Source organism: Heptranchias perlo, chromosome 3 (genome assembly GCF_035084215.1).
Source record: "Heptranchias perlo isolate sHepPer1 chromosome 3, sHepPer1.hap1, whole genome shotgun sequence".
In the NCBI taxonomy this organism is placed as follows: Eukaryota; Metazoa; Chordata; class Chondrichthyes; order Hexanchiformes; family Hexanchidae; genus Heptranchias; species Heptranchias perlo.
In genome coordinates, this window is record NC_090327.1 from 141,456,068 (window position 1) to 141,478,697 (window position 22,630).

The 22,630-nt window shown below is 43.6% G+C and overlaps 1 protein-coding gene, 2 long non-coding RNA genes, 1 other non-coding gene and 1 pseudogene across 4 annotated transcripts in view; 3 read left to right on the plus strand and 2 right to left on the minus strand.

Moving 5' to 3' along the window:
• The window catches only part of LOC137320280 (uncharacterized), a 410,687-nt gene that overhangs the window by 373,269 nt on the left and 14,788 nt on the right, over positions 1–22,630 (plus strand). The gene's annotated exons all lie outside the window — the stretch shown is intronic.
• LOC137307779 (histone H4) lies at positions 417–732 on the plus strand. The gene has a single exon (XM_067976914.1). It carries the CDS (start codon positions 421–423, stop codon positions 730–732), a length of 312 nt encoding a protein of 103 aa, XP_067833015.1. The 5' UTR covers positions 417–420.
• On the minus strand, positions 7,457–13,100 carry LOC137320279 (uncharacterized). The gene is made up of 3 exons (XR_010962427.1): positions 12,881–13,100; positions 12,101–12,186; positions 7,457–7,716 (listed from the first exon to the last, which is right to left on the minus strand). It is a non-coding gene; the product is annotated as an uncharacterized lncRNA (long non-coding RNA).
• On the minus strand, positions 15,635–16,114 carry LOC137305780 (histone H2A-like; annotated as a pseudogene).
• On the plus strand, positions 16,843–16,914 carry trnag-ucc (transfer RNA glycine (anticodon UCC)). The gene has a single exon. It is a non-coding gene; the product is annotated as a tRNA-Gly (tRNA).

The following is a 22,630-nucleotide window of genomic DNA, read 5'->3' on the forward strand; positions in this document are numbered from 1 at the left end:
GGCGGGTGGAGAGGACTGGAGGTGGAGCTGGAAGATCAGAGGCCGCTCTCCGCTCTGTCCGTCACTCTGACTGTCTCCTCTCCTCTCTGTGTAATGTCTCACTCTGTCTCCTCTCCTCTCTGTTTAGTATCTCACTCTGTCTCCTCCCCTCTCTGTGTAATATCTCACTCTGTCTCCTCTCCTCTCTGTTTAGTATCTCACTCTGTCTCCTCCCCTCTCTGTTTAATATCTCACTCTGTCTCCTCTCCTCTCTGTTTATATCTCACTCTGTCTCCTCTCCTCTCTGTTTAATATCTCACTTTGTCTCCTCCCCTCTCTCTCACCCTGTGGCTTTCTCAGTCAGGTCGGGCTGAGCTGCATAAAAAGGGAACAAGCATAACTTCGTTTTTCATTTAGCAGCGATCTGAGTGAAGAACCATCATGTCTGGAAGAGGTAAAGGCGGTAAGGGACTGGGCAAAGGCGGAGCGAAGCGGCACCGTAAAGTGCTTCGTGACAATATCCAGGGAATCACTAAACCAGCCATCCGCCGCCTGGCTCGCCGTGGCGGTGTTAAGCGGATCTCGGGTCTGATCTACGAGGAAACCCGCGGGGTGCTGAAGGTCTTCCTGGAGAATGTGATCAGGGACGCGGTCACCTACACTGAACACGCCAAGCGCAAGACAGTCACTGCCATGGATGTGGTTTACGCTCTGAAACGGCAGGGCCGCACTCTCTATGGATTTGGCGGCTGAACAACTCGACCCACTCGAACCAAACACAAAACAAAGGCTCTTCTAAGAGCCACCCACCGTCTCACAGAGAGAACACTGACCTGGGAACGGGGGAGGAAACATATGGTGGTGGGGAATTAGTTTCAGATATTTAATTGATATGGGGAGATTTCCCCAACACTCCATACAGGGAGATCAAAAATAACGGCCTGTGTTCTCGCCTATTGCGGTTTCACGGTATAAATGAACAAGCGGGGATACAGAGTCTTTCCCCAGACATTACATTCTCCCCTCAGAGTAAAATCCCGCCTCACTCCCTCTCCTGCTGTGTCCTCTCTGCTCGGTGTTCATTTCCTGCCCTCATTCAATTCTCAGTTAGAAGTGAGGTTTCTGTGTGAGGAGCGGTTCACCGGGTCGGAACTGGCGGGATTTTTGAAATTGAAGCGGGATTTGTCCCTTTCCGGAAAGGAATGACCGAGGCTTTATTCCCGCCCGCTAACAGATAGATCAGAGAATGAAGCGGAATGTGAAACAGCCCGGGATTTGAGCTCGGTACGAAATAGAGATGATAAAGAGAGGGATTATTAAATTGCTGGAGGGAAATTAGATTTTTACTGTTACTTGATGCTCTAAAATTGGCGGGCTTTTTCAAATTGATGAATAATTTCAGCTCAGCCAATCGGGGGGCAAAATTTCCCGCCGTTTCGTTCTGACTGTCAGATCGGTTCAAACCAACAGGCCCGGGGCGGTCGGCCCCTGAATTGTGAACGGACTGCAGCCAATCACAGGCCCGGGGCGGTCCCTCACAGACCTTTTAAAAGACGGACCCAGCACCGGCTCCGTATCAAGACTCTCTGAATCCGAAATTGTGTTTGGATTAGTTCAGAAAATGGCCAGGACCAAGCAGACAGCGCGCAAGTCGACCGGAGGGAAAGCTCCTCGCAAACAGCTGGCTACCAAAGCGGCCCGGAAGAGCGCTCCAGCCACGGGCGGAGTGAAGAAGCCTCATCGCTACAGACCCGGCACTGTGGCTCTGAGGGAGATCCGCCGCTACCAGAAATCCACCGAGCTGCTCATCCGCAAACTGCCCTTCCAGCGCTTGGTGCGAGAGATCGCTCAGGATTTCAAGACAGACCTGCGCTTCCAGAGCTCGGCCGTCATGGCCCTGCAGGAGGCCAGCGAGGCTTACCTGGTGGGGCTGTTTGAGGACACCAACCTGTGCGCTATCCACGCCAAGCGAGTCACTATCATGCCCAAAGACATCCAGCTGGCGCGCCGCATCCGCGGGGAGCGCGCCTAAACCCGACCCGGCTTCAGCAACAAGTGCAACAAAGGCTCTTTTCAGAGCCACCAAATCGGCAATGGAAAGAGCTCTGATGTCGTGGGTTGAAATGGTGGTACTGTGCAGTTGCAAACTTTACTTAAACAGGAAATTCATAAGGGGAGGGAGTGGATGTCAGGCGGGGCACAACTTAGAATTTATAAACTGTCCATATCGTAGCCCTTCATAACACCAGACAGAGTTCGGAGTAGAGCTGATGTGTGAAGTTTAGGGTAGGTACAGTAGCAGCGTTAATTTTACACAAACACCAGACACAGACAGACTAGGGTGTCAATTCCAGACTAACCAATGTCATGTATTTGAACGGAGGCAACTTAATTTCCACACCACAGCCTGGACTGGAGGGAGGTGAATTCGACTCATACAGCGCGGACTGAGTCCAATCATCACATCCAGTGCCACATTTGGACAAAGATCTGGCAAATAGTCACAGAACGATCTGATTGGGACCCTATTTTTTTACATGAGGTATCTACCTCGGACATATATACAAGTACAAGAGATGCAAGTTCTCATTTCCAATATAGGGTTAACTTGGCTGGGTTGGAGATGCTATAATCTCTAAAGAACCAGTTTCAGTCTATTGTCCCTCTCGAGCTGTAGTGAGACGATAATCAACACATCAGTCACCTTCTGGCGTACAAAACTGGGACAGAGTAAGTGTTGTCGGAGAATGAGGCTGTAAATAAAACTTACAGTAATGGCCGGAACACAACAGAATGCCTCTTGTTGCCGATGATCAAACGCCCCTGGTGTTTCTGTATCCCACCCGCCCAGTTTAATGACCTGATTATTTTGTCTCATTTCCTATACAATCTGCAAATTTCAACCTATTAGGAGATTGGATTCATAAAGAGAAAGGAACTGCTGAATGGGTCATTTAGGGAAGAAGAGGACAGAATAGCAACGCTTTAAGATCAAAGGGAAAGGGAAGGAGCGGATGAGAAACTCGTGTTCATTTTGTGGGCCAGGGATTTCAAGGGGCAGTTACCGGTTTATTATTAGATTGGAATAATATTGCTGCATTAAAATTATTCGAAGCAAATAAGTAGGAAATGCAGCTCTTTCCGAGATGTTGTGGGTGATTCTTCAAAGAGCCGTTGAATTAGCCCTATGCTAATGAGGGATGGGTGAAGGCGATCATTGTGATTGGGTCAGTGGGAGTGATGTCACAATAGTTTTTAACTCGAACTCTCTGGTCCCTTTAAATATCCAATCAGATTTAGTGTCTGCCACCAATCACGCGCCCCCTCCCTGTAATCCGGAAGTTCATTTCCCAAAGCCTCTCTCCAGCCCCAGTTTATATTGAAAGAGCCGCTCACTGTGTAAAGATCCACCGGGAAATGTCACCTGTCTGGCGGTGAGAAGGGCCCTTCTTCTCAGGGGATTCCCACACACATGGGATTACCCCGAGCTTTGATTTTGCCCCTTTCTATTGATAATTATTATTTACTCTGATCTGTATCGTGGATCCAGGACAGAATTACCCGGATTCAGTGAAAGCCATTGATTTTCTGAAGCTTTTCCCTCTGCTCCTTATTTAAATGTATATTATCATTATGCTATCATTAACTATCATTATCATTGCCAGATTTGGTGAATGATGGGATTTGAACCCTAGGATTCTTGTCCAATCCCATAACCAATCCCGTACTCGGCCTTTGAACACATTGTTAGTTCATAATCTTCAGTCTGGCGGCTTCACCAGCTCAGAGCCGCCACTGAATTATAAACCAGAAATGTGAGTGTGGCCCACTGAAGCTCAGAAACCTCCTTCTAACTTAATTGAGTTCTTGGATGAAATAACGGAAAAAGTTGATGAAGGTAGTGCAGTTAATGTTACCTATATGTATTTTCAAAAGGCGTTTGATAAAGAGCCACTGGTTCGCAAAATTGAAGATTAAAGGGCAGTGGCAGCGAGGATACGAGATTGGCTCAGGGACAGAGCAGAGAGCAGTGGTGAAAAGTTGTTTTTCAGACTGAGGGAAGTGTGCAGTGCTGTCCCCCAAGGGTTGGTAGTAAGACCACTGCTCTTGTTAATATATATTAATGAACAGGACTTGGGTATACTAGGCATAATTTCAAAGCTTGCAAAGTGAACAAAGCTTGGAAATGAATTAAACAGTGAGGACATTGGTAGCAGATTTCAGCACGACATAGACCGACTGGTGAGATGGGGAGACACATGGCAGGTGAAATTTAGTGCAAAAAAGTGTAAAGTAATGTAATTTGGAAGGAAGAACGAGGGGAGGCAATATAAACAAAATGGTACAATTTTAACGATGGTGCAGGAACAGAGATATTGGGGGGTTCACATATACAATTGTGACAGGACAATTTGATAACGCTGTTAAAAAGCTTACCAGATCATTGGCTTTATAAATAGAGGCATAGAGTACAAAAGCAAGGAAGTTCTGCTCAATCTTTATAAATTACTGGTTAGGCCCATTCGGGCACCACACTTTAAGAAGGCCCCCTCCCTGCAGTTCATTTCCCAAAGCCTCTCTCCAGCCCCAGTTTATATTGTGGAGATGCCGGTGATGGACTGGGGTTGACAATTGTAAACAATTTTACAACACCAAGTTATAGTCCAGCAATTTTATTTTAAATTCACAAGCTTTCGGAGGCTACCTCCTTCCTCAGGTGAACGAAATGAAATCCTCGAAATGAAATCGCATTTATAATTCACAGAACAATGCTCGGTGATTACAGACAGTTTTTTCAACTGCCCGTTGCCAAGGCAATCAGTGTGCAGACAGACAGGTGACCTTGCAGGTAACACCTGTCTGTCTCCAGTTTATATTGAAAGAGCCGCTCACTGTGTAAAGATCCACCGGGAAATGTCGCCTGTCTGGCGGTGAGAAGGGCCCTTCTTCTCAGGGGATTCCCACACACATGGGATTACCCCGAGCTTTGATTTTGCCCCTTTCTATTAATAATTATTATTTACTCTGATCTGTATCGTGGATCCGGGACAGAATTACCCGGATTCAGTGAAATTCATTGATTTTCTGAAGCTTTTCCCTCTGCTGATTCCTGCTCCTCATTTGAATGTATATTTATGCCGACCATTATCATTGCTAGATTTGGTGAATGGTGGGATTAGATCCCGAGGATTCTTGTCCAGCCTAATAACAACTAAAGTCCCTTACTCGGCCTTTAAACACTTTGTTAGGCAGCAATCTTCAGTCTGGTGGCTTCCACAGCTCAGAACCCGCACTGAACTAGAAACCAGAAATGGGAGGCTCAGAAACTTCCATCTAACTTGATTGAGTTCTTCGATAAAATAATGGAGAAAGCCGATGGAGGTAGTGCAGTTGATGTTATGTATAAGGATTTTCAAATGTCATTTGATAAACTGCCAGGTAATAGACTGGTTCGCAAAATTGAAACCCGTGGGATTAAAGGGGCAGTGGCATCGTGAACACGAAATTGGCGAAGGGACAGATAGCAGAGATTAGTGATGAACCGTTATTTTTCAGGCTGCAAGGAAGTGTGCAGTGGTGTCCATCAGTGTAGGTCTTGGGATCACTGCTCTTGTTGATATATATTAATGACTTGGACTTGGGTACACCGAGCATAATTTCAAAGTTTGCAGATGAAACAAAACTTGGAAATGCAGTAAGTAGTGAGGAGGATGATAGTAGTTGTCAGGAGGACATAAACAGACTGGTGAGATGGACGGACACATGGCGAATGAAATTTAATGCAGAGATGCAATTTGGAAGCAAGGAAGAACGAGGAGAGACAATATAAACTAAACGGTACAATTTTAACGATGCTGCAGGAACAGAGAGATTTGGGAGTTCACATATACAATTTGACAGGACAATTTGATAAAGCTGTTAAAAAGCTTACCAGATCTAAGGTTTTATAAATCGAGGCAGAGTGCACAACAGAAAATAGAGGCATTGAGTAAATTAGTTAACAAGGAAGTTATGCTAAACCTTCATAAATAACTGGTTAGGTCCCAGCTGGAGTATTGAGTCCAATTCTGGGCAGCAGAATATCAAGGCAGTAGAGAGATTGCAGAGGAGATTTACTAGAATGGAACCAGGGATGTGGAACTTCAGTTAGGTGGAGAGACTAGTGAATCTGGAATGCTTCCCTTAGAGCGGAGAAGGTTATAGGAAGATTTAATAGACGTGTTCAAAATGAGGAAAAGTTTTGATAGAGTAAATACGGAGAAACAGTTTCCAGAGGCAGAAGGTTTGGTAACCAGAGGACACAGATTTAAGGTAATTGGCAAAAAAACTAGAGGTGAGATAAGCAGAACTTTTTTACACAGTGAGTTGTTACGACTAGGAATGGTGGTGGAAGCAGATTGAATAATAACTTTCAAATGGAATTGGATAAATACTTGAAGGGGAAAATTGCAGGACTTTGGGGAAAGAGCAGGGGAGTGGGACTAATTGGATAGATCTTTCTAATAAATGATGGGCCGAATGGCTTTCTCTGCGCTGTATCAGTCTTTGATTCAGTGAAATTCATTAACTTGCTGAAGCTTTTTCCCTCCACTGCTTCCAGTTTCTTATTTAAATTTCGATTCCCTTCAAAGAGTAAGTAAATGCTGGAAATCGGAAATATAAATAGAAAATGCTGGAAAGCCTCAACAGGCCCGGAAGCATCTGTGGAGAGAGGGAGGTAGGATTAACCTTTCAGGTCTACAGAAGAGTCATTGACCTGAACCGTTATCCCGAGCTTCCCTTCTCCACAGATGCTGCCGGACCTGTAGAGTCTTTCCAGCATTTCCGGGTTTTATTTTTGCTCTGGTAGATTGAATAGAATGGGCCTATACTCTCTGGTGTTTAGAAGACTGAAATAATCTCATTGAAACATACAAGATTCTGAGGGGGCTTCTCAGGGTAGATGCTGAGAGGTTGTTTCCCCTGGCTGGAGAGTCTGGAAGTTGGGGTGTAGTCTCAAGATAACGGGCCTGCCGTTTGAGACAGAGAGGAGAAGGAATTTCTTAACTCAGAGGGCTGTCAATCTTTGGAATTCTCTACCACAGAGGGCTGTGGATGATGATCGTTGAGTATATTCAAAGCTGAGATAATTTTTTGGACTCTAGGCGAAGGATAGGATATTGGGATAGGGCAGGAAAGTGGAGTTGAGGTCGAAGATGAGGCATGATCTTATCGAACGCAGGATCGAGGAGACGTGTGGCCTACTCCTGCTCCTATTTCTTATTTTCTTATGTTTATTCTTTCTGTATTCCATCACTTTCCCTTTCGATTCTTTCCTGTGAAATTTTCAACATGGCGCTCACTATTTTTCCACATTTTTGTTTGGTTTATTTGAAGTAATGTAAATAGTGTCCTGAGAAATCAGGCAAAAATACTGCTCAATGTACAGTGAAATATCGGGGGGAATATTTACAAGAATCGAATGAGTAGAAAAATATGTTATTAAGAACCGATTATTTTAATTTTCAACTCTCAAAATGTGAAACAATACGAGAGTGGAACTTACAGACAAACTATTTCCTCACATTGCTCACTGTCCTGTTTCTGTCACCCTGACACAGAATGTGAATTTGTTCCGCTCTGTTCCAGTTCTCGCTTCCTGCCAGCAGATGTCACCACATTTCGGTCCATTGAAGTTTACCGATCACAGAGGGTCACAGCGGACAATAATGTTCATATTATATTGGACGGTGGGATCTAGAAATAGTGGGAATGGAGACGAGCTTTGAGTACATTTCATTAGACCAAACAACGGTTGTCAAGTTGTATTAAATTCCTCTCACTATTTTACAGTATTTTCCTCTCTGTCTCTCTTGTTACACAATTTAGTACCACAAAATCGGACTGATTTAGAGATTATGATTTCAATCAATATTGAATAATGTTAATACAGATTGTCTGTGTTACTGTATGTGAGCAACATTCGTTCAGTCTGTATTACTGTGTGTGAGTGAGATACAATCTGTACCTGTCAGTCTTTGATACTCTATGTGAGTGTGGGATTCATTCTGTATCTGTCAGTCTCTGGTACTGTGTGTGAGTGTGGGATTCATTCTGTATCTGTCAGTCTCTGGTACTGTGTGTGAGTGTGGGATTCATTCTGTATCTGTCAGTCTCTGGTACTGTATGTGAATATGAGATTCATTCCGTATCTGTCAGTTGAGGTCGAAGATCAGCCATGATCTTATTGAATGGCAGAGCAGGCTCGAACGGCCATATGACCTAGTCCTGCTACTATTTCTTATGTTCATATGTTAGTCCCTGGTACTGTGTGAGAGTGTGAGATTCATTCTTTATCTGTCATTCTCTGGTACTATATGTGAGTTTGGAATTCATTTTGTATCTGTCAGTCTCTGTTACATTGTGTGAGTGTGGGATTCATTCTATACCTGTCAGTCTCTGGCACTGTATCTGAGTGTGAGATTCATTCTTTACCTGTATGTAATTTGTATCTCAGTTTATAGTATGACATTCAAAAATGTATGTTTAATACCTTAATGTATTAATTTTTTTCCAAGTGCTTAATTGGTAGATATGTATAAAATTTAAAACTTGATGCTGTAACTTTGAATCAGATAATGTGTGTGCTTTTTGGACTAGTACTAAATCTGTATCTCTGTGAACACAATTGTGCATTACAATTTATCTTTCAAACTGACATGGTGACATTTTTGAACTTTTATATAATGTGTAGCTCAGTCTGCATGAATGGAGTATTGTATATTTCAGTCTGATTCTGTATCAGTTTTTTGGACTTGTATATAATGTGTAGCTCAGTCTGCACTACTGTAGGTGACTGTGAGATTCATCCTGTAGCTCTGTCTCTGGTACTGTGTGTGAATGTGGGATTCATGGTACTCTATGTGAGTCTGAGATTCATTTTGTACATGCAGTCTCCAGTAATATGTGACTGTGGAATTCATCATGTACCTGTCAGACTTTGTTACTGGGTGTGACTGTGGGATTCATTCTGTATATGCAGTTTCTCATACTGTATGATAGTGTGGGATTCATTCTGTATCTGTCAGTCTCTGGTACTCTATGTGAGTGTAGGATTCATTCTGTACACAATGTCTCTTGTACTGTGTGTGTGTGTGTGGGATTCATACTTTACCTGTCAGTCTCTGGTACTTTATTAGAGTGTGGGATTCATCAAAATATGCAGTCCCTGACATTGTGTGATTGTGGGATTCATTCTGTATCTTTCCGTCTTTGGTACTTTATAGGGGAGTGGGATTAATTTAGAATCTGTCAGTCCCTGATACTGTATGTGAGTGTGGGGTTCATTCTGCATCTGTCACTGTCTAGTACTGTATCTGAGAGTGAGATACATTCTGTATCTTTATGTAATGTTTCTTTCAGATTACATTATGACATTTGAAACTGTAGCTTTATTATCTTAATGTTTAAATAGCTTAAATTGGTAAATATGGATACAATTTTGGATTTGATGCTGTAGGTTTTAATCAGATGAAGTGTGCACTTTTTGGACTAGTATTAAATCAGTATTGCTGTGAGTACAATTTTGAATGCTAAGTTATCTTTCAAACTGATATGGTGACATTTTTGAATTGGTATGTAATGTGTAGTTCAGTCTGTACTAATGGACTACTGTTTATTTCAGGCTGAATTTGTCTCAGAATTAACACACTATCTTTCAATCTGACACTGAGATTTTTGGAGTGTTATTTAGTATGTAACTCAGTCTGCATTAATGTAGGTAACTGTAAGATTTATTCTGTATCTTTCAGTCTCTGGTAATTTATGTGAGTGTGGGATTCATTCTGTATCTTTCCAACCCTGGTACTTTATGTGAGTGTGGAATTAACTTGGTATTTGTCAGTCCCTGATAATGTATGCCAGTGTGGGAATTATTCTGTATCAATCAATCTGTATCTGTCTGTGAGATTCACTCGGTATCTGTCTGTAATTTTTCTCTCATGTTATGTTGTTCAAATCTGTAGCTTTAATATCTTAATGTTTACATAGTTTCTTATTATTTATTTGGGAAATATGAATACAATCTACAATATGATGCTGTAAGTTTTAATCAGACAATGTGCACACTTTTTGGACTACTATTAAATCTGCATCTCTGTGAATACAATTCTGAATGATAATGTTTCTTTGAAACTGATTGATTCTGTATCTTTCAGTGTGACACTATTAGATTTTTGTCTGGTATGTAATGTGTAGCTTAGTCTGCACTAATAGAATTGATACTGCATCATTAAACCTCATACTATGAGTGCATCCTGAACTGGTATTTAATTTGTTTCTTGGGTTACACTATCTTTCGACGTTTCCGTTACTGTACATGGGTTTTGGACTTATATGCAATTTGTATCTCATAGTACACTATTTGGATGGCTGCTGTATGTATTAAACTCACATCTGTGTGCATTCTGGGCTAGTATACAATTTGAATCTCGAGGTACATTATTGGGATTTATTCTATACCTTGCAACTGGGTACCATATGTATTTCTATCTGGTATTTAATTCATAGCTAATGTTTCCCTCTTGTGAGATTGACACTGTAGCTTTCAATCTGAAAGCGTGATTTTGGGCTGGGATTTTTGTAACTACCTGTTAGCGGCACTTAATTAGGGTGAATTGGAAACAGCGTCTGCCTCACTTGGTCTGTTGGACTGTTGGATTGAAAATGGACGAGGGTGCATTGATTAGGGAAAGCCAGCATGGATTTGTTAAAGGCAAATCATGTTTAACTAACTTGATAGAGTTATTTGAGAGGTAACAGAGAGGATAGATGAGGGCAATGCAGTTGATGTGGTGTATATCGATTTTCAAATGCCATTTGATAAAGTGCCGCCTGGTAAGCTGATCACCAAGATTATGGCCCATGGATATTGAATTGGCTAAGGGACAGGAAATAGAGTGTAGGGGTGAACGGTTGTTTTTCCGACTGGAGGGAGGTGTACAGTGGTGTTCCCCAGGGGTCAGTGCTCGGACCACTGCTTTTCTTGGAAGGGCAGTAAACAGTAAGGAGGTTAGTGATAGGCTTCAAGAGGATATATACAGGCTGCTGGCATGGGCGGACACATGGCAGGTGAAATTTAACGCAGAAAAATGCGAAGTAATATATTTTGCTAGAAAGGACAAGGAGAGGCAATAGAAACTAGAGGGTGCAACTCTAAAAGGGGTACAGGAACAGAGAGATCTGGGGGTATATATGCACAAATCATTGAAGTTGGCAGGGCAGGTTGAGAACGTGGTTAAAAAAGCATACAGGATCCAGGGCTTTGTAAATAGAGGCATAGAGTACAAAAGTATGGAAGTCATGATGAACATTTATAAAACACTGGTTCAGCCACAATTGGAGGATTGTCTCCAGTTCTGGGCACCACACTTCAGGAAACATGTGAAGGCCTTAGAAATGGTGCAGAAGAGATTTACTGGAATGATTCCATGGATGAGGGACTTTAATAGTTATAGATTGTAAAGTCAGTCTGGATTACAGCATTAGGCACTGGTGGAATCCCATCTGTTTTAGATTCTGGTGCCTGTTCCTGCACTGCCTGTAGATGCCATTCCCTCTGACGGTGGATAGACTGGAGAAGCTGGGATTGTTCTCCTTGGAACAGAGAATGTTGAGAGGAGATTTGATAGAGGTATTCAAAATCATGAAGGGTCTAGACAGAGGAGATAGAGAGAAACTGTTTCCCATTGGCGGAAGGGTCAAGGACCAGAGGACATAGATTTAAGGTGATTGGCAAAAGAACCAAAGTTGACATATGAGGAAAAACGTTTTTACAAAGGGAGTGGTAAGGATCTGCCCAAGGGGGTGGTGGAGGCAGATTCAATCATGGCCTTCAAAAGCGAATTGGATAAGTACTTGAAAGGAAAGAAAAATTGCAAGGCTACGTGGATAGGGTCTAGCTGGATTGCTCTTGCGAGGAGCTGGCGCGGACTCAATGGACCTTCCGTGCTGTAACCTTTCTATGATTCTGTGTGTCTCTGGAACTTAAGATCAGTTTGGGACTGACGACATCTGCTGCCTGAAACTGTGGAACTGATGACCTGTCTGTGTCTCTGTGCTCTGTGAGTGATAATGTACCTACTGTGTGTGAGAAGGAGCTGGCTGCACTGTTCCTTGTGCCTCGAGTGGAGGAAACTTCACATTTATTCTGGTCGTTCAAGGATTCGCCTGTAGGAAGAAAAAATATCTCTTGTAACTCAAGAACAGGTGAGGTAGAAAATACAAAAGTGATCAGTTTAATATCTCTGTTAATCATCATTTTGAATATCCATAAATGAAAACCAGCGATACAGTGTCAGTGTCTGACTCCACTGCAGTGCTGCAGCACTCAGCTTCTGCATACCAGGGGTGTTGGGCTGTTACATAACAATTTAGTGACATCCAGACACAACCCAACCCTGTCCTGGTCCATAAATGGGACTACCCGATGGGGCAGGGACCTTTGTGCAGGTCAGTTTTCTAATCCCCACTCCCATTGGACGAACCGTTCATCCAATACCAAACAGTCGCTGTTTAAAATGTGGCCTTCACGCTTCTCACCTGATGCCTGCAATAGATGATCTTTGTATAACTCCCCACATCCTTACTGTCCGGCTCTGTTTCCACTGTTCACTGTCCAATAACAACAAACAGGGTGAGACTGGAACTAAACCAGGAACATTCACTACTGGTTTGGGGAGAGAAAGCAGCAATGATTTTAAATAGCAGGTTCTTCTCATTCTGTCTCCCTTACCCTGGACACACCCTGTACACACACAGCCCCAGAATGGTCTCTCCCTTCCCCGCTCACTCCATGTTCCGGGACCAGTTCCTGATCCACTCCGCCTCTTACAAACAGCCCCCGGACTCCCCCTGAACTTACCCCGGTCTCAATGCCGATCTCTGAGCCCATCTGCGGACACGGTCCCGGAGCGATGAGCTGCTGTAACGAGGCTGCTGTTTGCTCCCTTACCCCGGGGCCGTGATCTCTCCATTCCCGCCTGTTTTAAACCATCTTCTTCCACTCACTGAGGGAATGGCCCCACAGGCCGAGCAGGGGGAGGGGAGCGCGCATGCGCTCTTCTGCTCACCAACAACCAGCTCTGGGGGCGGGGCTGAATGACGCATGCGCAGATATCAGGTTTAATTCTGAATACAAAAATCGATGGAAACTTTCCCCAGTTGGAATTTTTCAGTCTGAGCAAAGGAAGTGGGTCTGGGGGAAAGGTCAGAGGGAATGGGGTCTACAGGCAGAGCAGGAACAGGCACCAGAATGGAAAACAGATGGGATTCCACCAGTGCCTAACGCTGGAATCCAGACTGACTTTACAATCTCCAACTATTAAACCAGATGTTTCCATCCCTGCTGTTTCTCGCGGTATCTTTTGGCGTAAAGATTCTTTCATAGATAAAGTGGACGGCTCTGAAATGAGCCAATAGATTCTGTTCATTCTTGGAACCTTTACTGATAAAACTGACGCGTGAGGAAGAAACTGGAGAGCGGATTTCTCAAACCAATCCTGGAGAAAGGTGGGAGGGAAGTGGGAGTCGGTGTGTTTGTTGGGACCGTGTAGGATTAATATCTGACAGAACCGTCCCAGAATAATTTAATCAGAGTTAAACTCTTGATCACTAAACGTAATACCGAATGGGCCAGAGCTGCAAACCCGAATATAGTACAACAGGCAAGAGAGGGTTAAATGTGGCCCATTGTTTTTGTCACTCTACACTGTCCCTGAGTGTGTTTGTCTCTGGTACAATATCAGTGAGAGATGAGATTGCATCTTCTGTTTCTTCAAGGAGATCTTTCTGGATAAAAACGAACTTTACAGGTCAGTCTGGAACTGCTACTGCGTACGTCTGTCACTGTGTCTCTCCACTCTCTCCGTCACCGTGTCTGTCTCCCTCTCTTATTTGAAAGTTTCGGATTTCTGTAATACCTTGAATATGAAGGCCGAGTCTGTAAGGGTTTGTAGGGAGCGCTGTGTTCCGGTTTCATTATCGATAAACGGTTTGGAATTGGCGGTTGGAGAGAACTGGAGATGGAGCTGGAAGATCAGAGGCCGCTCTCCGCTCTGTCCGTCACTCTGACTCCTCCCTTCCTGCTCTCCCTGATTAATCTCCCATGTGGAACCAAAGCGGGCAGGTGGACTTTAAATACGGTTTACTTGTTAACAAGACGAAAGACGAGTAATATTTCTGATCTCCTGGGCATCAGGCAATTCACTGTTTTTCATTTCTCTACAGAGTTACATTTCAGTGATTCCCCAGTGTGTTTGATGCGTTATGTAAATAATCCAACAAAATAGAACAGAAATGGAGCAAAGCGCTGAATTCCACAGATGTATAAAGTCGAGCAGTTATCGAGATGCTTTTTGAGCCCAGCATGGCAAGTAGTGTAAATAAATATAAGAAATCTGGTGATGTGTGGACTGGGGTCCATAAGTCACCTTTTAAAGTACTGGTCTTGGTCGCTGCCCGACTCCAGTCCCATTAATACCCCCTCGTCTACAACGAGCCAAAGGCAGCTCAAAGCAACACTGGTAGCATGATATCAGCGTCTCTCTTCATACGGTAACCAGCCCTGTCACACATACAGCGGGTGGCTCAGAAAAGAGCCTTTACATCGAATTACATCAAAACTACAGCACAGAAACAGACCTTTCGGCCCAACTGTTCTGTGCCGGCATTTATACTCCACACGAGACTCCTCCCACCCTATTTCATCTAACCCTATCAGGATATCCTTCTATTCCTTAAACGCAGCTGTGCTATTTGCCTCAACTAATCCTGTGGTAGCGCGTTCAACATTCTAATATTGGGTAAATATGTTTCTCCCGAATTCCCTATTGGCGACTATTTTATATTTGTTCCCTGTAGCTTTGAACTCCCCACATGAAGAAACATTTTCCCTACATCTACCCTATCAAAGTCTATCATTATCTTAAAGACCTCTATCAGGTCACCCCACAGCCTTCTCTTTTCTCGAGAAAAGTGCCGCAACTTTTTCAGCCTTTCCTGATAAGAATATTCTTTCATTTCTGATATCATCCCTGTGAATCTTTTTTTGCACATTCTCCTTCTATAATGTGGAGACTGGAACTGTGCACAATACTCCAAGTGTGGTCTAAACAAGGTTCTATACAAGTTTAACATAACTTTTTTGCTTTTCGATTCTATCCCTCTAGAAATGAACCCCAGTGCTTGATCTGCCTTTTTATGGCCTTGTTAACCTGCGTCGCTACTTTCAGTGGTTTGTGTGTCTTTACCCCGAGATCCCTTTGCTCTTCTATCCCGTTGAGACTCTTATTATCCAAGCAGTAAGTGATCTTCTTATTCTTCAAGTTTATTAATATCCTCTTGCATTTTGACACATTCTTCCTTTCTATTAACTACACCGCCCAATGTGGTGTCGTAAGCTAATTTTGAAATTGTATTTCCGATTCCTGGATGCAAACCGTTAATGTAAACTGTGAACAACAGTGGTCCCAGCACCATTCCCTGTGGAACACCACTTCCCAGTCCATTCCAGTCTGAGTAACTACCCTTAACCCCTATTCCCTGTTTTATGTTTTGGAGCCAGCTTGCTATCCATTCTGCCACCTGACCCTGATTCCACATGCTTTGAACTTAGCCATCAGTCTAAAATGCGGACTTTCTGAAAATGCAAATATATTACATCCACCACATTAACCTTGTCTATTCTTGCTGTTACTTCTTCACAGGATTTAATCAAGTTGGTCCTGTCCTTTTCCTGTTTCTTCGGCAGCAGCATGGCCTGGATATTAGGCAGCACCCCGCCCTGAGCGATGGTCACCCCTCCCAGCAGGTTATTGAGCTCCTCGTCGTTGCGGACGGCCAGCTGCAGGTGTCTGGGGATGATGCGGGTCTTCTTGTTGTCGCGGGCCGCGTTACCGACCAGCTCGAGGATTTCAGCCGTCAGATACTCGAGCACAGCAGCCAGATAGACCGGGGCTCCGGCACCCATGCGTTCAGCATAGTTCCCCTTTCACAGGAGCCTGTGAACACGGCCCACAGGGAATTGCAGTCCGGCCCGGGATGAGCGAGACTTGGCCTTGGCCCGAGCTTTACCGCCGGTTTTTCCTCTTCCAGACATTTCTACAATCTCACAAACACTTTCACAAAGAATGAAGAAATCGTCCCGCACTCGCCCTTATTCCTTCTGGAGGAATACAGTGGGGCCAATTGTGATTGGTCACACTCAGATTGTTCGCATTGCCCGCTTACTCTCACTGATATTCTATCTTTCCACTGCTGTAATATTACCCTTTAGTAATACTGCTACTCCTCCTCCTTTCTCTATTTCCCTGTCCTTTCTACAGATCTTATAGACTTGGATATTAATCTGCCATTCGTGCCCAGCTGGTAGTCAGGTCTCTGTAATGATTTAATGTAATTATTTAACTTTACTCAATGGCTGATGTGAGCTGCGGCAAAATGTATTTCCAGCTGGTCAAGTATTTCAGGTATCGACTGTCTCTTCAGTCCGATATAAGGTGAAGAATGATTGGCTGTTGTGTAATTTCCATTGATTGTGGGTTGGCGACATCTATTGGGCAGAAACGGGAACTACAACAGAGCGAGAAAGGATCCGTTAGAAACCAGTTTAAATGAAGGACAAAATCCAACAGTCTGCTGTGTCCCTTCAGGGTCTGATGTTTGGCAACTATTTTATTGTCAGTAATTAAAGTCGCAGTCATCCCGGCACGGGCTCGATGGGCCAAATAGCCTCATTCTGTGCAATAACTATTCTAAGATTCTATGAATGCGTTTGAAATTGGTTCAGTTACCAATTTCAAGGAAATAGCATATAATCAGCGGTTAGCGATGGTGGTATAGTGGTGAGCCTAGCTGCCTTCCAAGCAGTTGACCCGGGTTCGATTCCCGGCCATCGCAATTCAGTTTGAATCCACTTCTTTCAGAAACTGCAAGATTGGAATCTAATTTGATACAGTTAAAGTGGATTTTGTTTCAAAAAAAATAGCTTTGTATAACTTATAAAAGAATCCTTTCAACCTACATTTTCCTTATTGGGAGCTCTATAGCAGGAATAATGAGCCATATATCCAAGTTTGCTGACGACACTAAGTTAAGTGGCACACTAAATCGTTTAGATGGGAGCAGAAAGTTGCAAAGTGACATTGATCAGACCCTGAATGGACACAGCAGGCTGTTGGATTTTGTCCTTCACTTAAACTGGTTTCTGACGGATCCTGTCTCGCTCTGTTGCAGTTCCCGTTTCCGCCCAGTAGAAGTCGCCAACCCACAATGAATGGATATTACACAACAGAAAGTAATTCTTCACCTGATATCCGGCTGAAGAGATTAAGTGAGTGGGCAACACTGTGGCAGATGGCGTTCAATGTAGGAAATTATGAGGTCATCCACTTTGGACCTAAAACAGATAGATCAGAGTATTTTCAAAATGTTGAGAAGCTAGGAACTGTAGGGGACGGAGAGATTTTGGGGTCGAAGTACAGAAATCAGTAAAAGCTAATAGATAGCTAAACAAAAGCTAAAATGGTAATGGAATTTTGATTTTTATCTTAAGGGAACTGGAATAAAAAGGAGTGGAAGTCATGTCACAGTTATACAGATTTCTGGTTGGTCCACAGTAGAGTATTGGGTTCGGTTATGGGTGCCGCACGAGTCTCCTCCCACCTGAATTCATCTCACCCTATCAATATATCCTTCTAATCCTTTCTCCCTCATGCCCTTATCTAACTAACGTTTAAATCCATCTCTGGTACCGCATGCGAGTGCGAGGTTCATTCTGTATCCGTCAGCCTCTGGTGCTGTGTGTCAGTGTGGGATTCATTCTGTATCTGTCAGTCTCTGGTGCTGTGTGTCAGTGTGGGATTCATTCTGTATCTGTCAGTCTCTGGGACAGTGCACAAGTCAGGATTCATTCTGTATCTGCATTTAATTTGCACCTCAGTTTATAGAATGGTGTTTGAAACTATCTTTAATATATTAATGTATAAATAGTTTTCTGCCTAGTAATTAATTTGTAAATATGGATGGACTTCAGTATTTCTTGCTGTAGATTTTAATGAGACAATATGTGCTCCTTTTGGACCAGTATTAAATCTGTATCACGGTGAAAACTAATGGATTTGATAATCTATCTCAGTCTGACGCTATATGAGATTTTTGGATTAGTGTGTAATGTGAAGCTCAGTCTGCACTAATGGAATTGACACTGGATCTTTTCATATGTTTCATAATAAGGGTGAGTGCTCAACTGGTATCTAATATGTTTCACAGATTACACTTTCTTCCAGCATCTCTCAATCTGATACTGTTCGTGAGTTTTAGACTAGTATGTAATTGATATCTCAGGATATACTATTGGGATGGATATTGCATCTTTTATATTCGTAATGTGTATGAGTTACTAGTTGTTATTTAATTTTAATGTCGGGGTGCATTATTGGATTCATTCTATAACTTTTAATCCCGCACCGTGTGTCAGTTCTGTCTGGTATTTAATATATATTTAAGGCTGCACTATTGCGAGATTGGCACAGTGTATTTCACCTGATAGTGGGCATGATTTTGGACTGGGATTTTTGTATCTACCTGTCAGCGGTACTGAGATGGAGTGAAATGGATATAACGTCTATCTCTCCTGCTCTGTTTGACTGTTGAATTGAAAATGTGTCTGTGGAGCTTGGGATCAGTGTGGGACTGACTGCTTTTGCTGTCTGCGACTGTGGAACTGATGAACTGCTTGTGTCTCCGTGCTCTGTGGGTGATAATGTACCTACTGTGTGTGAGAAGGAGCTGGCTGCACTGTTCCTTGTGTCTCGAGTGGAGGAAACATCACATTTATTCTGGTTAGAATCATAGAATCATAGTAAGGTTACAGCATGGAAGGAGGCCATTCGGCCCATCAAGTCCGCACCTGCTCTATGCAAGGATAATCCAGCTAGTCCCACTCCCCCACTCTTACCCCGTAGCCCTGCAAATTTTCTTCCTTCCAAGTACCTATCCATTTCTCTTTTGAAGGCCATGATTGAATCTGCTTCCACCATCCCCTCGGGCAGTGCATTCCAAATCATAACTACTCGCTGTGTAAAAAGGTTTATCCTCATGTCACCTTTGGTTCTTTTGCCAATCACCTTAAATCTATGTCCTCTGGTCCTTGACCATTCCGCCAATGGGATCCGTTTCTCTCTATCTACTCTGCCTGGAGCCTTCTTGATTTTGGACACCTCAATCAAATCTCCTCGCCCCCGTCACTGTTTCAGGGAGGACAACCCCAACTTTTCCAGTCTACCCACGTAAATAAAGTCCCTCATCCCTGGAATCATTCTAGTAAATGGTTTCTTCAAGTATTTGCCTGTAAGAAGAAAAAGTATCTCTTGTAATTCAAGAACAGTTGAGGTAGAAAATACAAAAGCGATCAATTTAATCTCTCTGTTAATAATCATCATCCTAAGAAAATCCAGCGATAAAAACAGAGTCCGTGAGTCCCATCTGAGTCAGAAGGTGGTGGGTTCATGCCCACTCCTGAGATTTCATCCCATTATCTAGGCAGACGCTCTCAGTACAGTGCTGAGGGAGTGCTGCATTGTCGGAGGTGCCGTCTTTTGGTCTAGACGTTAAATTCAGTTAGACAAAAAAGATTCATTGGCCATTATTTCGAAGAACAGCAGGAGAGTTCTTCCCGGTGTCCTGGCCAATATTTATGTCTGAACCAATACCGCTAAAACATCATCACATTGTTGTTTTTGGGAGCTTGTTTAATGCGAATTGGCTGCCACTATTCATTCATTACAATAGTGACTACACTTCAAATATAAAGATAGGAAGAACTTGCATTTATAGAGCGCCTTTTATGACCTCAGGACTTCCCAGTATGTTTCACAACCGATGAAGTATTTTTAAAATGAATTTAATGTTGCAAAGTAGGAAACGCGGCAGCCTATTTGTGCACAGCAAGCTCCTACAACGTTTTAGTGATTTTGGTTTAGGGATAAGTATTGGCCAGGACACTAGGGAGAACTACTCTGCTGTTCCATGAAATAGTGTCATTTACGTGCACCTGAGAGGATAGACGGGGCTTCGGTTTAACGTCTTATGTGAAAGATAGTACCTCGAGCAGTGCAGCACTTCCTCAGTACTGCACTGGGAGTGACTGACTAGGTTTTATGCTCAAGTTTCTGATGTGGGGACTTGAAACCACAGCCCCTGCTTGAGAAGCGAGAGTGCTGCCCACTGACCAACGGGCAGAGGTACCAGAATGACACCAGGGTTATGGAATTCAGTTATGTGGAGAGACTTGAGAAGCTGGAATTGTTCTCCTTGGATTGGTGAGCAGCTGATTGTTGACTAGCTAATTGGTGAGTGTTTTTTTAAGTCGTTAGTTTATTTCTGTTAAGTGAGTGAGTAATCTAATAAATCGAGGCATGGTAGGGCACATCAGACCCATCGAATGCACGGCCTGTGCCATGCAGGGACTCTAAGGTGCTTCCTGTGTCCTGGACAACCAAAGGTGGAGAAAGTGTCGCCAGCTGGAGGAACTCGAGCTCTGGGTTTCGGAGCTTCAGCAGCAGTTGACGTCACTGTAGTGAATCCGCCAGGCTTAGATCTACGTGCATAACACGTTTCAGGAAGTGGTCATCCCACAGTTAAAGAGAGTGCAGGCATAGAGGGACCGGGTGACCGCTAGACAGACAAGGAGGACCAGGCAGGTAGTGCAGGAGACCCCTGAGTGCACCTCACTCTCTAACTGGTATCCAGTTCTGAATACTGGTGAGGGAGGGGTTCACCTGCGGAATGCAGCCAGAGCCAAGACCATAGCACCATGGGTGGTTCAGCTAACAGGAGGGGTGGAGAAAGGTCAGAAGTGCAGTAGTGATCAGTGTTTCAATAGTTAGGGGAACAGACAGGTATTTCTTCCGCCGCAGATGTGATTCCTGGATGGCATGTTGCTTACTTGGTGCCAGGATCAAGGATGTCACTGAGCAGCTGCAGAACATTCTGGAGAGGGAACATGAGCAGCGAGATGTCATGGTCCATATCGGTACCAACAACATAGGTAGCAAGAGGGATGAGGTAATGCAGGTAGATATTGAGGAGTTAGGAAAGAGATAATCAAGCAGGCCCTCAAAGGTAGTAATCTTCGGATTACTCCCAGTGTCACACATTTGTAAGTATAGAAATAGGAGGATAGAGCAGATGAATGGGTGGCAGGAGAGGGTGCAGGAGGGAGGACTTTAGATTCCTGTGGCATTGGGACCAGTTCTGGGGGAGGTGGGACCCGTAAAAGCCAGACGGGTTGCAGCTCAACGGAGCTGGGACCAAAGTCCTGGCAGGTAGGTTCACTAGGGCTATGGGTTGGGGAGGGTGTTTAAACTAATTTGGCAGGGTGATGGGAGCCAGGATGTAGCATTGCAAAGGTGAAGAAATGTGCACAAAGGATTGGGAGAGAAAGATAGCACTAGAATAAGAAATAGTATGGTATTAGGTGGGATAAGACTGAGAGAGAGTACAAGAACGTCTAAGATTGGTTTACAGTGCATGTGTGTAAACACACAAAGCCTGGTAAACAAGGTCGGTGAGTTGCAGGCGCAAATAGCCATATGGGAATATGATGTCGTGACGATAACGGAGAACTGGCTCAAAAAAGGGCAGGATTGGGTACTAAATATTCCTGGATACAAGGTGTTCAGGAAAGATAGGGAACGAAGGAGAGGAGGGGCATGGGGGTGGGGTGCCAGTATTGATTAAGGAGAACATTGCAGTGCTGGAGAGAGAGGATATCCTGAAGGGGACAAGGGCAGAATCTATTTGCTTTGAGTTAAGAAACAATAGAGGTGCCATTACACTACTGGATGTATTCTATAGGCCACCAACGAGGGGGAAGGATGGAGAGGAACAAATTTTCAGTGAAATTACAGAGAGGTGCAACAGCCATAGAGTAGTGATAATGGGGGACTTTATCCTAATATAGACTGGGTTACTAAAAATATAAGGGGCAAAAAGGGGGAGGAATTTTTGAAGTTTGTTCAGGATAACTTTCTTGACCAGTATGTTTCCAACACAACAAGGAATGAAGCATTGCAGGATTTGCTTCTGGGGAATGAGGCGGGTCAAGTGGATAAGTGTCAGTGGGGGAATATTTAAGGAACAACGATCATAGTGTCATGAGTTTTAGAATAGCTATGGAAGAGGACATGGACGATTCTAAAGTAAAAATACCCAATTCGAGGAGGACCAATTTCGCTGGGACGAGAACAGATCTGGCCCGGGTAAATTGGAATCAAAGCTTGGGAGGCAAAACCTTAATTGAACAATGGGTGGCCATTAAGAAGGAGATTGTTCAGGTGTAGTCAAGGTACATTCCTACGAGAGAGAAGGGTAGGGCAACTGGAGCCAGAGCTCCTTGGATGACAAAAGAAATATACAGTAAGATGAAGCAGAAAAAGTGGCGTATGACCGATGTCAGGTTGATAATACAAGTGAGAACCAGGCTGAATATAGAAAGTTCAGAGGGGAAGTGAAAACGTAAATAAGATGGGCAAAGAGAGAGTATGAGAGTAGATTGGCATAAAAGGGAATCCAAAAGTCTTCTATAGGGATGTAAACAGTAAATGGGTAAGAG